The sequence below is a fragment of the Marmota marmota genome, unplaced genomic scaffold (genome assembly GCF_001458135.2).
Source record: "Marmota marmota marmota unplaced genomic scaffold, marMar, whole genome shotgun sequence".
NCBI classification, from domain to species: Eukaryota; Metazoa; Chordata; class Mammalia; order Rodentia; family Sciuridae; genus Marmota; species Marmota marmota.
This window is the reverse complement of record NW_025999853.1, coordinates 1617247-1631480: the sequence shown is the minus strand read 5'-3', so window position 1 is coordinate 1631480 and position 14234 is coordinate 1617247. Positions and strand designations below refer to the sequence as shown.

The 14234-nt window shown below is 60.9% G+C and overlaps 1 protein-coding gene across 3 annotated transcripts; it reads right to left on the bottom strand.

The window, feature by feature from the left end:
• Positions 1 to 846: 846 nt before the first annotated feature.
• On the bottom strand, positions 847 to 12632 carry Ift27 (intraflagellar transport 27). Of its 3 annotated transcripts, XM_048802017.1 has the most exons (8): positions 12224 to 12632; positions 8148 to 9376; positions 7335 to 7411; positions 7037 to 7096; positions 6029 to 6088; positions 4182 to 4299; positions 3253 to 3362; positions 847 to 1065 (listed from the first exon to the last, which is right to left on the bottom strand). In XM_048802017.1, exons 2-8 carry the CDS (start codon positions 8350 to 8352, stop codon positions 967 to 969), a joined length of 729 nt encoding a protein of 242 aa, XP_048657974.1. In that variant the 5' UTR covers positions 8353 to 9376; positions 12224 to 12632; the 3' UTR covers positions 847 to 966. The 3 variants fall into 3 exon arrangements, 2 of the variants coding, with proteins under 2 accessions (XP_048657974.1, XP_015338238.1); XM_015482752.2 differs by lacking the exon at positions 8148 to 9376; XR_007347159.1 differs by lacking the exons at positions 847 to 1065; positions 3253 to 3362 and adding an exon at positions 4857 to 5564.
• Between the last annotated feature and the right edge of the window lie 1602 nt (positions 12633 to 14234).

The window sequence follows — 14234 nt, the reverse complement described above, 5'->3', positions numbered from 1 at the left end:
CTGGAGCCCAGGAGGCGGCAGGAGGGGGTGGGAGCGAGGCCCTGGCGCCCTTGGCCCGCGGGGCCCATGGCTGCTGCCGCCCTGCGTGGATGCCCAGACCCCGCGCCTGGGGACGAAGTCAGCCCGAGGTGCTGGGCCAGGGACACGGCAGGTCGTGGCCAGGAAGCATGTTAATTTCCATTACTGCCCACCCCCGCCGGTGCCCATGGGGCAGAGGCCTGGGGCCGAGGGGAGAGGGGTGGAGCCTGGGAGGGCGAAGCCACAGAGCCCTGGGGACAGCCATAGACCACGGCAGGGGCCAAGGCGGCCAGGGGCCTCTGTGGGTGTCACCAGCGCAGCAGGCGATGCAGGGGGCTCTGGGAAGGTGAATCTGGGGTGGGGACAGGATGGAGCTGTGGTGCTGTGTACAGAGGGGACAGCTGCCCGGCTCCCTAGCAGGTGGCCACGAGGGAAAGGCCGCGCTCCAGGCTCTTGCCACTCAGGGTTCCCCGCAGCTGGGCCAGGTGGGCCCTTCACAGGCGAGGCCCGGGGGAGGCCAGCAGAGGACACTGCTCTGTCAGGGACAAGCCCCCTCAGGGAGCCCTGGCATCTGGAGCCCTAGGAGCAGGTCAGAGCAGGGACAGGCCCCGGCCCCACTGCAGCCATCATGGGTCCCGGCTATGCCCAAAGCCACCGTGGGGTTTGCAGGTGGAAGGCCCTTCGGGACCTCGGCACCCAGCCATGCAGGGTGGACAGGACGCTCCACGCCCCACTCCAACAGCTGGTGACCCCCGGCTGGGGCAGGGCTCCCGGGCTGCTCTGGGAAGGACCGACAGACGGGCCAAGGACGGACACAGCTGCGGCTGCTGCGCTTCCTCCTAGTTTTATTTGCGGCTGTCCTGAGGTCCTGGGGCGCAGAGCAACTCCAGCGCCGCTCGTCCTCCAGGGAGAGGCCACGGCCAGGTCCACGGCGGCCCAGGCGGCCGCTCACACCAGGGTGTGGAAGGCGTCCACCCTCTCCCGGTACAGATGGTGGAACTGCTTGGCCAGGCAGTGGAAGGGGGCCTCGTAGCTCTCCATCTCCTTCTGCAGAGACAGGGGGCTGAGGCCGCGCTCACCTGCCCAGCTCCAGCGGGGGCCATCAGGGCCACTGGGTCCCGCCCCGTCCACCTGGCACCATCAGGGGAGGCCACTGTCACGCTGATTCTACAAGTGATCTGGGACACAGGGAGGGGGTCTGCTGGCAGCCACGCGCCACTTAGACGGCAGGGCAGGGCCTGGACCTCGGCCCGTTTCCACGGAGCCTGTCCTGAAGGCCACCCTGGCTGCACGTGTGACAGGAGCCCAGAGGCCAGAGCAGAACAGCTGTGGAGGAAGAGCCCGGCCGCCCGGCAGGAGGACAGGGGAGGCCTCGCGGAGAATGTGGCCAGGGCGGTGGGGGCTCCCGGGGAGGCCACTCTCCTGCACCCCCAGTCAGGGGGAGGGTTTCAGGAGAGCCTGAGGACCAGGTAACCCAGCTGACCCCAGGCCAGGTGAGGTGGCCGGCTGCTCTGGTGGCCCAGGGAGGACAGGCTGCCAGTGGGATGGCTGGCACTGCCTCCCGTCAGGTGGCACCTGTGGCCACGCTCCCACCTCCAGGCCAGTGGGTCAGGTGGGAGCCCCTGAAGGACGGTGCTGGGGCCGTCAGGGGTGGACGGTGCGTCCATGGGGACAGGGAGGGCATCTCTGAGGTCCACAAGCCTCAGCCGGGCACCCTGCAACATGCTGCCCTGCTGGCTCCTGCCTCTGCCCTCCTGCAGCCAGGGAGACGCCCAGTCAAGGTCCTGCCCACCTTGCAGGACCAGGCAGGGGACAGCTGAGATGAGGAGCTTCTCATGACTCAAGGGTCAGGGGACATTTTTATGGGGAACAGGGAAGTTAAAGACGCGCCCTGGGTGGTGTCTAAGGGAGGGAATTAGGGGCTCTCAGGGTGGGCCAGCGGCCACTTGGGCTGCATGGCCACCGTGTTCTTGCTGTGCGTGGCCTGCACGTCTCTAATTTTTAAGAAATAAGTCGCCAGAAGGAAGAACCCACTGCGCCCCAGACAGCGGCTGAAGCATGAGAACCTGTCTGGAGACCACCCTGGGCGAAGTGCAGCCTCGTGACGGCCGTGAAGTGTCCCCAGCTCAACAGGCAAAGAAGTCAGGGAGGTGGTGGCTCTGGGTGGGGTCACTGCATTCCACAGATGGGCAGCCTGGGGCTGGGAGCAGGACCCCGTTGGCTGGCACAGGGCTGGCCTCTGGCCTCCGTCCAGGTCCCCACCCCAGGAGCCCGCCTCTCAGGAGGCCCGAAGTGACCAAAGGGAACCAGGTCTGTGGCGTGTCCCGGGCTCTCCAACGCACGACCTTGGGAGATCCCAGCATAAAAAGTGAGGAATTCCGGGCCGCGAGTCCCAGCAGACACATGGATGCTCCGGAAATAGATGGAAATCGAACCATTTTCCAAATGCATGAAGAGGCTCCAGTGGCAGGAGCCCTTTGTCAAAGGACTGATCATAACCTCACTCTGGAGTGTGGACGCTGACGGGGGCTGGGTAGAGCAGGACCTTTAACCAGGCTCGCCTAGAATTATGTCCCCAAGAGCCCCAGCAGGTTCTGGGAGGCAGCGGGAGCACCTGCTCGAAGGCCGAGCTTTCCAGCCACCTGAGCCCGAGTCCTGGTCCTGGTCCTTCACTGTCAGCTGTGCAGCCAGGGCAGCTCCACGACCTGAGTCTGCATGTCACTGGCATAAGAGGGACAGGAGCAGCTGTCCTGCTGTGATGCCTGCACACAGAGTGTGCACCATGCCCAGCGCACAGTAGGCCCTCAGCAAATGCCCGGCACACAGTAGGCCCTCAGCAAACACTGTTCCCTCCCCCTCGCCACCAGGGAGGGCAGGTGGCCTGGGAAGGTGGCTCTTGTTGACCTGTAACAGTGTCTTGGTGATGAAGACTCTTCTTTTTGTTGCTGTTGTTTTAACATTTCAAGTTTTGTTTAAAGAAATACTTTGATTTTTTTGGCCCTCAAATTTCAAACACAGAGGGGTGCTGGGAAGCCAAGGACCAGCAGGTTCCCGCGGGTCAGCCAGACGAGCATGGCTGCGCCCAGAAGGATGGGACACCTCCTGGGCTGGGAATGGGAACATCAGCTCAAACCAGACCACAAATGGTGGCCTAGCCACTGGACACGTGGCCATTTGAAAGCTGCTTCTAGCAGAGGCCATGTCAGCCTCAGCAACACTGCAAGTGATACTCACCACGGACGTTTCAAAACATTCCAGGCCCTGGCCCAGCGCCCACGCCCGGGCCTGGGCCGAGTCCACTGCCCGCCTGCCAGCCAGGTCTGTCTTGTTTCCCACCAGGACACCTGCCCAGAGAACACAGGTGGCACCGTCAGCCGTGGCAGGCTGGGGGTCAGCAGCAGAGACAAAGAGGCAGAGTGTGGTCCGCGGGTACCAAAGAGCGGCCTGACCCGGGGTGAGGGGTGGCAGGCGCCTGGGTCTTCAGCGCTGCCCCGAGGGTGAAGGTGCTTTGCTTCTGACTTGTGGTTGGCTTTGGGTTTTTCCTAGGCTTCACGTGTCCCTGTGTCCCTGTCTCCTCAGGGCTGCAGGCCTCATGAAGGCCGAGGCCACATTTATGTGTGCGCTTGCGGTAATTCCTAGCGCATGGAGCAAACTTTAAAATGGTCATTAATACTAATCCAGGGCCTGGGCTCTGAGTCAGGGACTCCGAGGTAATTTAGCTCTGTTCCCAGCTGCATCGGCTGCAGCTAATTTCCGAGCCGTCTCTGGGGACCGCTTTCCCTGGTCTATAATGAGGAGAATTTGTTGATCTCACATAGGGAGCAAGGTAAACGGATTTAAGGCATTCAGAAGTGACAACAGGACTTGGATGTCACTTGCACCCCACACAGAGGATGAAATGAGGCCTTCTTCCCCGGGGTGGGCTTTCTGGAAACATCAATTCCTCTTACAGTGCCTCCCCCCTATCATCTTGAGCCTCGCCAGGACTTGGTGGCCAGCAGGGTGGCACCCCCGGTGCAGACCCCGAGAGGGAGGCGGGCGTGGCTGCTGAGAGGCAGCAAGTCTGGGCTGTCAGGCCAAAGCTCAGGGGCCCTGTCCGGTGCCACAGCGACCCCTACGATGGCCTCAGGCTCTGGAGCTAAGGACAGGTGCTGCCGTCCTACCTGGCAGGGTGGTGCCTGGAGCCTGCGCCCGGACCTTCTCCAGCCACTTCCCACAGCTGTTGAAGGACTGCTCGTTGGTCACGTCGTAGACCAGACACAGGACGCTGGGACTCTCCCACTGTAGGGGGGACAGGATGGGCACAGGTCAGGAACACCACAGGGACTCCCAGGCTGGGCCGATCTGGCTTTCAGGCAGGGAGGTGGGTGGGGGGCGTGAGAAGCCACAGGGTGGGCCAGGAACAGCCATGGAGGTGCCGCAGTGCCCATGGGTTGAAGGAAGGCCTGCCCAGGGGTTGGCAGGGCTGCGGGGGAGGAGGGTGCAGGCCATGCTTGGCTGGGGCTGTGGGCCAGGTGACACTCTGGACTCGCAGGGCTGGAGTGGGTGGTCCCACTTGCAGCTGAGGAATCTGAGTTTGGAGAGGGCCGGGCGGGACGGAGGCCTTCCTCTGCCCAGAGCCTGCTCTCCCCGCCATGGGCCTCTCTGGCCCGCTCTCCCAGTGTCCTTGGAGGGCCTTCCCTGCAGGCGGACGCGCTCCTGTCCTCGCAAGCCTGAGTGCGCTGCCCACACTAGCCAGCCCCGGGGCGCCCGTCTGCACCTTCTTCAGACCTGGCTTTCAAAATGCAGACAAGGCTTCCTGCTCCTCCTGCTGTGGCGGCAGCAGCCCTAATACGCACCACTTAGGAGCCAGGGCGACATTCTGGAGGGCCGTCAGCTCCAGGGGCTGCTCGAGTCCTGGGCTTCCTGCCACCGGGGTGTGGACACCTGCTCTGTGCAGTCTGTGGGCTCCGCCATCCTGCACCATTAGCCTCTGGTTTATTCCTGGGGTGTCAGTAGGCTTCCAGACACAGGGAGAATCCTTTTTCCAAGCTGTCCTTGGAAGGTCAGCCCAGGACTGGCTCTGGGGACCCCTCCCCACTATGCTGGTCCTGGAGGCTCCCGAAGGCCACTGGCCTGCCCTCCGGGTGAGATCATGGATTCTCACTAGAGCCACACTGACCTCCGCGGTGTGCATGCAGGAGACACTCAGTGTGGCTTCAACCCAAGAACCCTTCCTTCCCTGGCCTCAGTGAGGGCCCAGACAGGCCTGGCACCAGGCTGAAGCCAAGGGCGGCCTGGAGCCAGGGCTGGTGGGAGGGAGCTGTGAACTACGGTACCCGTGACCCTGACTCGCCACAGGCATCTCCTCTTTGGTTGGGGGTTTGGGAAGGATCAGGAATCAACTCACGACGGTGACATCAGCCTCCACTTCTCTTATACAACAAAAAGGGGAGGAAACAGTTTCCATTAAAACGTGCTGTTCCTGGGGAGGCAGGCGGCTCTGGAGGAGTCCAGGCTCAGGGTTGGCAACCTGGCCCAGGGTAGAGGGCACAGCCAGCTGGGGCCTGGGAGGACAGGGGGACGGCTAGTGGGCACGGCGAGACCCGGAGGCAAGCAACCACAGAACGTGGGGTGTACGGAGGGCAGGAAGGGGAGCCTCTGCCCAGAGGGGGTGGAAATGTGTGGCTGAGAGCACCCCCTTTGGGAGGGCTCTTGGGGAGGCTGGGGGAGGGGCTCTGGCGCCTTTGAAACTTGGTCACTCTAGAGTAGGCAGGATGTCACTCGGCCACTCTAGAGCAGGTGGGGTGTCACTCGGCCACTCTAGAGCAGGCAGGGGTCACTTGGCCACTCTAGAGCAGGTGGGGCATCCCAGGCTAACGTTCCTACTTGCCCCTGTACAGAGTTTTGCCAGGGCAGCCTCAGGATGGCTGAGGTGGGCTGAGACTCGGGTGGGAGTGGCCTCAGGGGCACACGGTGTGGCAGGAGCGGGTGGAGGAGGAGACCAGGAAGGAGGTCGCGTGCTACTTGCCAATTTATCCAGCATTTCAGAAAACAGCTCCTTGCCGGCCGAGTCAAAAATGAAGAGCTCCTGCAATCAGAAAGCAAGTCCCAGCGAGGGGCACGAGGGAAACCATGGGCCTCGAGCACTGCTGCCACTCTGTCACCCCGTCACCGCAGGGTGGGCTTGGTGGCGAAGTGCACGTACCCACTGCACACACGTTTCATACACGCTTTCCCGGGGCGCCAGAGAGAAACGGGGAGAAGGGACTCCAGAGCCCCCGGGAGGCAGTGGCAGGTCCCCACCCCACCCAGTATGGTCTGCAGGGAGTCTCAGCCCTCCTGATCCGAGTGCAGAAATACAGGGCACAGGCTGGCCTCCCACCTGGCAGAGTGGAATGCCAACCAGGCCGAGGAGCTCTGGGTTCCGAAAGGTCATGGCGCACTTTGTTAACCAAATTGATTTCCAAGTCTTAAAACGACTCTTTCTAAAGGAGGTCACTGAGCAGACCTGGGAAGGCGCTCAAATTAGGCCAGGCTGACGTCGTACTGGGATGGCCAAGGCGCCACTCAGACAGAGGGCACCAGATGCCCCTTCCCACCTGTCCACTCACCCAGCCCAGGTGGGAGCCCCTCCCCCAGCTTCTGACCCCTGGCCCCTGCTCTGTGGGTGCGGACGCCACGTCACCTGCACCAGGAAGCGCAGGACTGCTCCCTGGTTTTCTTTTTGGCTCATGGGTCTCTTTAAGAATCTGGAGAGCTACAAACCCTCCTGCCAGGAAGGGACACAAACGACCTCTTGCCATTGAACTTCAAGAGCCTTGGGACTGCTGAGGAGGGACCCTGGGCAGCCAGCTCCTCTGGGGAGGCGGGTTCCCTGGTACTCCAAGCCCTTGGTCCCTCTCGAACAATTTCTGCGTCCCCTGATTGGGTCCCCGATGCTCAGGTGAATCTGGGCCCAGTCCCTGTACTGGTCCCACACTGGTCAGTGTGGCCCACAGGAGGAGCCCGGTTCCCCCTGGCGGGGGGTGCCACTTACCACACTGTCGCCGGTGTCGGGAACTGGCACTGTCTTCACCACCAAATCCACCCCTGCTGTCTGCCAAGGAAGACCCAGGACATGGGCATCAGGGGCCCCGTGGAGATGCAGGAGGACCCAAGAACCCCACACCGGGGGACGTCGCCCGCCGGGTGCTTGTGCCCCGGAGGAGAAGGGCCACGAGTACAGGAGTCGGCCCCTCCTCCCTGCCCACGAGCGAGCTGCTGGTGGGGGTGGCGTGCTGTGCTCTGGCAGGCCTCTCTGCAGGCCGCTCCCTGGGCTGTGGGCCCCTGCTCACCAGGGTGTAGTTCTGGAAGTGCACCCCATCGCTGCGGAAGAGCTGCGCCAGGGCCGTCTTGCCCACCGTCGGGTCTCCTGAGCCAGAGCAGAGGAGAAGTGTCACTTGGGTCCCATCAGAACTGAGGACCCCTGCCCCAGAACTGCACCGAGTTTCCAGGGCAAAAGTCCTCGGCTCTCAGGGAGCCCGCGAGGCCCCAGGCAGGGCAACGAGACGATGCGACCAGCTTCGAGACCCAAGAGGGCCAGGGCTCCTCTCCGTGCGGCTAAGGACGCTCTCATCCTAAAGAACGGCCCAGGAGGGGACAGAAGGCCCCGGCCCAGAAGTCACTGTCCTCCAGTGAGACACACCCGGGGAACCCGTCACTTTCCAACTTGAATTCACACGGAAGTCCCTCTGGAGGAGCAGAGAGCGGGCGACTGGAGCCCAGGGGACTCCTGGACCTGGTGCGCATTGGGGAGCAAGAGGCCCGAGCTGCGTTACCGTCCTGGAAGCCGCTGCCGAGGGACACCCTGCAGCCCACCCTAGCGGGCACCTTCTGGGCCTCTCCACAACCCACCTGCAGCGGTGGCCACTGCTCCGCGGGTCAGTCCCTGTCGCGGTTCCTAGCCTGCGGTCTGAACCTCTCCAGAGCCCAGCGCTCCTCGTGCCGCCTGTATGCCCCTCTGCCCACGCCTGCCCGGCCTCCTGTGACGCCAGGTGTCCTGTGGGCAGACTCCAGCCCTGACAGGACCGGTCTCTGCTTCCCGACCCTCAGCAAAATGTCCGGGGCACCTGTCCCTCTGACTTGCCCCTCTGGGCTCCTGGCTGTACCTCCGCCGCCCCTCCACAGCCACACTGCTCGCCCAGCTCCTCGACGCTCGTCTTTCCCACCCGGATCTTCTCTTCTGAGACGATCATGACTTCTCGTGGCCTTTCCTGCCGTGAGCTCTGCGCCTGCGAGTGGAGCGCTGCTCAGGGCTGGCTTTCCCATCTGCCACTTCTTAGCCGGGACCGACCTGCCCTGCGCTCCCCTCATGGACCCAGGCACACGCACTCCTTCCTTCCCACCCGGTGCCCTGCAGCATCCACCTCACCCGACAGAGGAAGAGATCGAGGCTCAGAGAAGCTGGGTGACCTGCCTAGGGTTCCAACACCGTGCTCCCTCCTCCAGGCCCGGTCCATCAGCGCAGCCCTCCAGGACACCTGGACGCCACAGCCTGGACTGCCACGGGCCCCCACCTGTCCCAGAGCACGTCACTTTCCTCCCTTGCACCTTGATGCGGACACCCTCCAACTCCAATTCTGCTCCTGAATCCAGTTGGGAAGTGGCTCTTCCTGCTGTGGACTCCCCACAGACCGTCTCTGGCCGTCGGCCAGTCACCAGCACTCAGGGGAGGCCTCCGGGGTGGGCTCGAGGAGGCGGGGAGCACACAGAGCAGCAGCATGGACAGCGCCCGCCCGGACAGAGCGTCTGAGGAGCATCGGGGTCCAGCCAGCGGCCGGTCAGCGTGGGGGCCTCCCGGGGGCCAATGGCTAAGCCCGGAGGACCAGGTGGGCGGCAGGACTGAGCCCGCAGGATGGGATGCCAGGCCACCGACCTCCTAACTGCCAGGCCCAGGGGCCTCTCTTCAGCACTTGTCCTTCATGTCTTGGAGGGCGGGGCAGCCTGAAGTGTCCCTTCTTCCCGAGCCTGTCCCCTGGCCTTGGTGACCCACACAGGCTGCTCCTCCGCCTCCCAGATGCAACCACTGCGTGGCGGACCCTCGCCTGGAGCACCTTCTGTTCCCACCTGGACCCCGCTCGGGCGGTCCCGGGTTCCAGGGGTGGTCAGCGCAGACCCCGCGGGCAGTCTGGAGCTGGTTCGGTTGCTCCGGCCCTGACGCAGGGCAGAGCTCTTTCGCGTGGGAGACGGGCCCAGTGACCTGATGCTGGTGACTCCTGGGTGCCCGGTCAGCCGGCAGCCCCTCCTCGGAGGCCGCCTCCCAGCTCAGGGGTCCGTCTCTGGGTTTCCAGCAGCCCGGGGTCCACGGCCCGGGTCCTCCAGCTTCTCTGGCCCCCATCTGAGGAACAGGCCCATTATAAAATCTCCCACTAAAGGCCACGTTGTTCGTGACGGCCGGCCGTGGGTGGTAGTGCTGCCCAAGGGCCTCCCGCCCTTGTCCTCCTCGCTCCGGCCCGGCTTGGCCCGGCCCGACAGGCGGGTCCTTCACAGGATTTCTCTGTGGCTCTTCCTCCTTTCTTTCTGTGGGCTGGGAACCCAACCCCGGGCCTTGTGCGTGCTGGGCGAGGGCTCCGCCACTGAGCCGCCCCCCCGCCCCAAGGTCCCTTCCAATTCCTTCCAACGGCCCCTTCCACAGGAACTGCTCTCTCCACGCCTGTTCTCTGGTCCCTCACATCCCTCAAGGCCACTCCTGCCCACCCAAGTCCAGATCTGCCGCTCCCTCCAGGAAAGGCTAGCTGGTGGCTTCCTCTCTGGCCTGAGGTCACCTCTCCTCCTTGTCTTCAGCAGGTGGTGCCCTGGCTCAGTGCAGTAGCACCTGACGTCAGGACTACCTTCCAGCGAGGCACGAGGATCCTCCCACACCCAGGACAAGCGGAGTCCCATGGCACTTAAGGGCACAGTGACCCACAGTATTTAGTGGCAGACTCAGGCTCCATCACATACTAGCTGGGTGACGTCAGGTCAGTCACTTAACCTCTCCCGCCATAGTTGCTACATCTGTAGATCAGATAACAACACCCACGTCATAGACCGTTAAGGAGATTTAATGAATTCATATACATGGTGCCTGCGTATGGTGATGGCTATTTGTTTTAACCAAATAAATTATAGATAAGTGTCAAGGGTGGTTTCCCCTCTCCGTCTGAACAGAGCAAGCAGCACTGTGTTCTGAGGTACTTGGCCGGCGCCTGCACTCAAAGGCAGTCTGTGTCGTGGCACAACCTCTGCCCTCCTCAGCCCCTCCTGGAGTGTGGGGCCGGCTGACCCACCTTTGCCTTCCCACTGCACTTTGCGTGGTGACTCACACATAGTAGATGTTCAATAAATATCTGTTGAGTGAATATTAGGTCCCTTGACGACTAGTTTTGTGAGACCAAAAAATGTGGGCCTACAAGGGGTGAAAGTAAAAATAACACCGGTGAGGGGTGCTGTGAGGATCTGGGGGTGCTGCCATGGCAAGCTGACGCACTGGGCTGAGGTCTGTGGTCCCTGGAGACTTCCGAGAAGAGATGCCCTTGAGCTCTTGAAAGTAGGCTGCAGACACTGGGCCAGGCGGAGTTCAGGGGCCACTGATCTGGTCATGACTGCAATCGGGTGAAACAGGTACCCAAGAGAGTTGGGGGAAAGAAGGGCTACAAGGAACAAGCCTCAGCCCAGTGTAGCCTGGGTACGAACAAAGCCCTGGGTCTGGACCCAGGCTCTGAACCATGCAGCTCTGCTGCTGCTGGCTGTGTGACTCAGGGCAAGTGGTCTCCCCTCTCTGAGCCTCATTTGCCTCATCTGTCAATGAGAACCACAGAAGTACCAAGCCCATGGGGTTGCTGTGAGGACTCAGTGAGGCCAGTAATGAGGGTCTAGCGCAGTGCCCCACGCAAGCAGCAGTCAGGAGCCAGCTCCAGGAAGGAAGCTCAATTAAAAAAGAATGAGAAACATCACTCAGAGAGAGAGAGAGGCCGTTGTTGTTTTTGTTTTGTTATTTTGTTTTGTTGTTGTTCTTTTAAATCTAACTTTAGGGAAAAAAAAAAAAACAGTCCCACCTTATCCATGAGAGACTGAAGCTTAAGGAAACAGTCCAACATGCCGGCCGCCGGGAAGAGAGCAGCCAGAAGGCTTTTGTTATCCAATATCGCCTCCCCTGGCGCTCTGGGCACTAGAGTCTCTGGGGAACCATTGGTTTCTTTTGCTCCAGTCTGATCAGAATCACTGCTGTCAGTCATCTTTCTGTGTGACCCTTTTATTTCCAAATTAGAAAGTCATTAAATATACTATCCTCTACTTTCAGCCTGAGAGAGAGGAGTCAAAAGGAATCTTTTCTTTTCTTCACAGAATTTCTCACCACTTCTTAGGGAGGCCTGCAAGGTCACGGGTCTCAACAGTCACACTCGTTCAGGGACTTGGGTGTGGAAATCCTGGGTATGACCTTCGCTAGGTAAGATCAGGGAAAATCAGAACCTACCCGAGGGTGCTACAGAGACAGGATTGAAGGGAAAACACGTGTCTGGCGTACAGCAAGGACTCAGTAAAAGGCACGTGTTCTGCCTCTACCAACATATAATCTAAGCAACTGCTTCCTAAACGTGCAGACCGATTCAGGGAAAACACTACAATGTGACTGCCAGAGATCCATTCATTCTACAAGTATTTATTGAGTACCTACTATGTTCCGGGCATTTTTGCTGGCTGTTTGTAGGTCAGTCAATGAAACACAGATTCCTGCTTTGCTGGGACTCAATGTTTATATCCTGAAAATGGGCGGCAGGTAGTCAACTAACAGGTGCCTCTGCACACTCTGCCCCCTGTACTGTAAGCCCTCTTTCCTAGCCCTCTTACCAGAGGAGTGGGATCAGGAAAATAATCCTATGTGTGAAGAATACCAAAGTCAGTGATTCCTAACTTTGAGGTACAGCAAATGTTTAGCTGAAGCGCCAAGGGTTTGCTTAGCCTGATGGTTAAAGGCGTCTGCGCCTCCGGAGTACAGGTCAGCGGGCGAAGGCGGAGTCGGAAGGGCAGGGAGCAGGGGCTCAGAAAGAGAATTCTTCCCCGCCCGACGGAATCTGCTCTGTCGGAATCGCAGCCGCCGCCACGGGGAGAGGGTGGACACTTCACGTGAACCAACGCTCCCGGAGAATTACGAAGCCCGCGGACTCCGGAGACCGCGGAAGTCGGCGCGGGTTTCCAGACTCACCTGCCAGGATGCACTTGGCTGCCAGCTTCACCATGGTAACCACCACTACCACCGACCCGGAGTGAGGCGTCGGAGGGTGGGTTTCGCGGTCTGGGCGGTGGAAGCGGGGAGGGCTGGTCCCCTGCGCCCGTGGCCCGGTGGGGACCCGGCGGGATGGGGCCTGGACCTCCTGGGCGGGGCTGGGAGACCGAGAGCTAGGGTGGGAGGGAGCAGGACTCCAGAGGGGTCCCGGATCGGGGCAGCGTGACAAGAGCAGGCGGGACGATGAGGATCCCGCTGCCCCTCTGCTCAGGCCGCGGCCGTGGAGTCGGGGACAAACACACTCGACGACCCCCGGGTCCCAAGCACCAAGCGAAAAGCCCTCGCTGGGCAACCACCGTCCGCTGCCCCGCCCCCTCCTCCAGGCGGCCCCCGATTGGCTGCTGCCAAAAGCTCCCACCCCCAATGTCCAGCTGAGACCCAGTAGGAGGAAGGGGCGGGGCTTACCTTCTTTTCTAGAGAGACAATTCGCAGCGGTATCTGTTCTTCCACTTCACGTCGCTTGGCAAGTGGTTTTAAATGATGTCAATCACTGTCATCTCCCGCTCCCGCGCAGAAGCGTCACGGGAAAAGCAGCTTCAACGTGAGTAGCAGAGGCGGTGATAAAAGAAACTTTCTGATTGGCCAGAGGGTGGCTTGGACTATGTTCGTGAGGCCTGGGGATTCGTCACACTCCCCTGCCTCCTGGAAATGGTTTCGCCCACGAGGGGCCCGTCGGCTTGCGGCAGTCTGGAGCGGCGCCTGCGCAGTAGACGAAGCCGCAGTGGCGGGAGCCGGGCTTTGCTTTGGTTCTTGCTGCTGGTCGGTTTCCCGCGTTCCGCGGAGAGCGGTCGCGCAGCCACAAATCCGGTCCTCGCCCGGCATCCCGAAGAGCAGCCCCGTTTTTAAAGCCCAAGCATGTTATGCGCCTTAAAATCTGAAACAGGGGAGGGAGGAGTGGGGAAAGGTGGAGATCAGTGAGTGCCTCGCTGTTGCCCGACTGGGAGCGGGAAGTTCTGTTGCGCTGCAGCACAGTCGGCGGCTATAGCCCGTACGGACAATGCCCTGCGCCTTCAGAAAGCTAGAGGAAAGGGTGTGAAAGTTCTTACCATAAAGAAAGAGAGAGAGAGATGCGTTCACCCTGGTTTAGCATTGCACAATGTACGCAGACCTGCATGGAAACCTCACAGGGCGCTCCCGTGAATATGTGTAATTTTATGTTATTCTTTATCGTTAAAAATAAATGCAAACCAAAAAATAAAAATGTAAAATACGAAAGTTTTTAAAGCGATGCCTGTGAACAGAAGGGACAACGTGTGGACTTTGCAGAGGGGAGCGGGGTCACCCAGGGATTTGAACTTGGACTTTCCTTAGTCCCTTTCTTCCCTTGAGAATGCACCCCATGCCCAATGTTGCATGAGAGGGTGCAGTCCACCATGCTGCTGGCCATGCAGGAAAGCTCTAAATATTAGCTGACCTTCCTGGGGGAGTTGCTTTGCCATCAGGTGGACAGAGACCAAGTCACCCCTGAGCCTCTACAGATGGGCCAAGTTAGAACCCACCTGGTGGGGGTGGGAGGTGGGGATGAGAGAGAAAGCATGTGAGCTTCAGGACACCGGAGGTGTGCACCAGGTCATCGCCCAGTGATGAGTGAGGAGGAACTGACCTGGACAGATTCCCTGTATCATCCACTCACTCTCCCTGGGCCCCGGGCCCTTGAATGGCCAATGCGGAAAGGGAAGAACAGCCCATGGGTGTGGATGCCTGCTGCCCCCAGTTAGCTTGCAGATAGCTGAGTGTGTGTGTGTGTGTGTGTGTGCGCGCACGCGCGCACACGTGGTGGGCACACACACACACACACACACACACACACGGCCACGAAGGGTCCAGCCCTGGGTGCAGGGTTGAAGCACAGCGCACGTTGGCATTTTCTTTCCTGAGACCCGTTCCTGCTTTTCTTCATGCTAGTTCCTCTCAGACCCCCAACCCTGGG

What these genes read in the sequence shown, in the direction of transcription:
- Ift27 (XM_048802017.1), bottom strand. Translation starts at nt 8,352, where the DNA reads ATGAGGGGAGCGCAGGGCAGGTCGGTCCCGGCTAAGAAGTGGCAGATG. An exon ending in GCTGTGGAGGGGCGGCGGAG is followed by an intron (nt 7,412 to 8,147) that starts GTACAGCCAGGA and finishes GCTCTGGCTCAG; the next exon opens with GAGACCCGACGGTGGGCAAG. An exon ending in TCCAGGCACCACCCTGCCAG is followed by an intron (nt 3,363 to 4,181) that starts GTAGGACGGCAG and finishes TTCTCTGGGCAG; the next exon opens with GTGTCCTGGTGGGAAACAAG.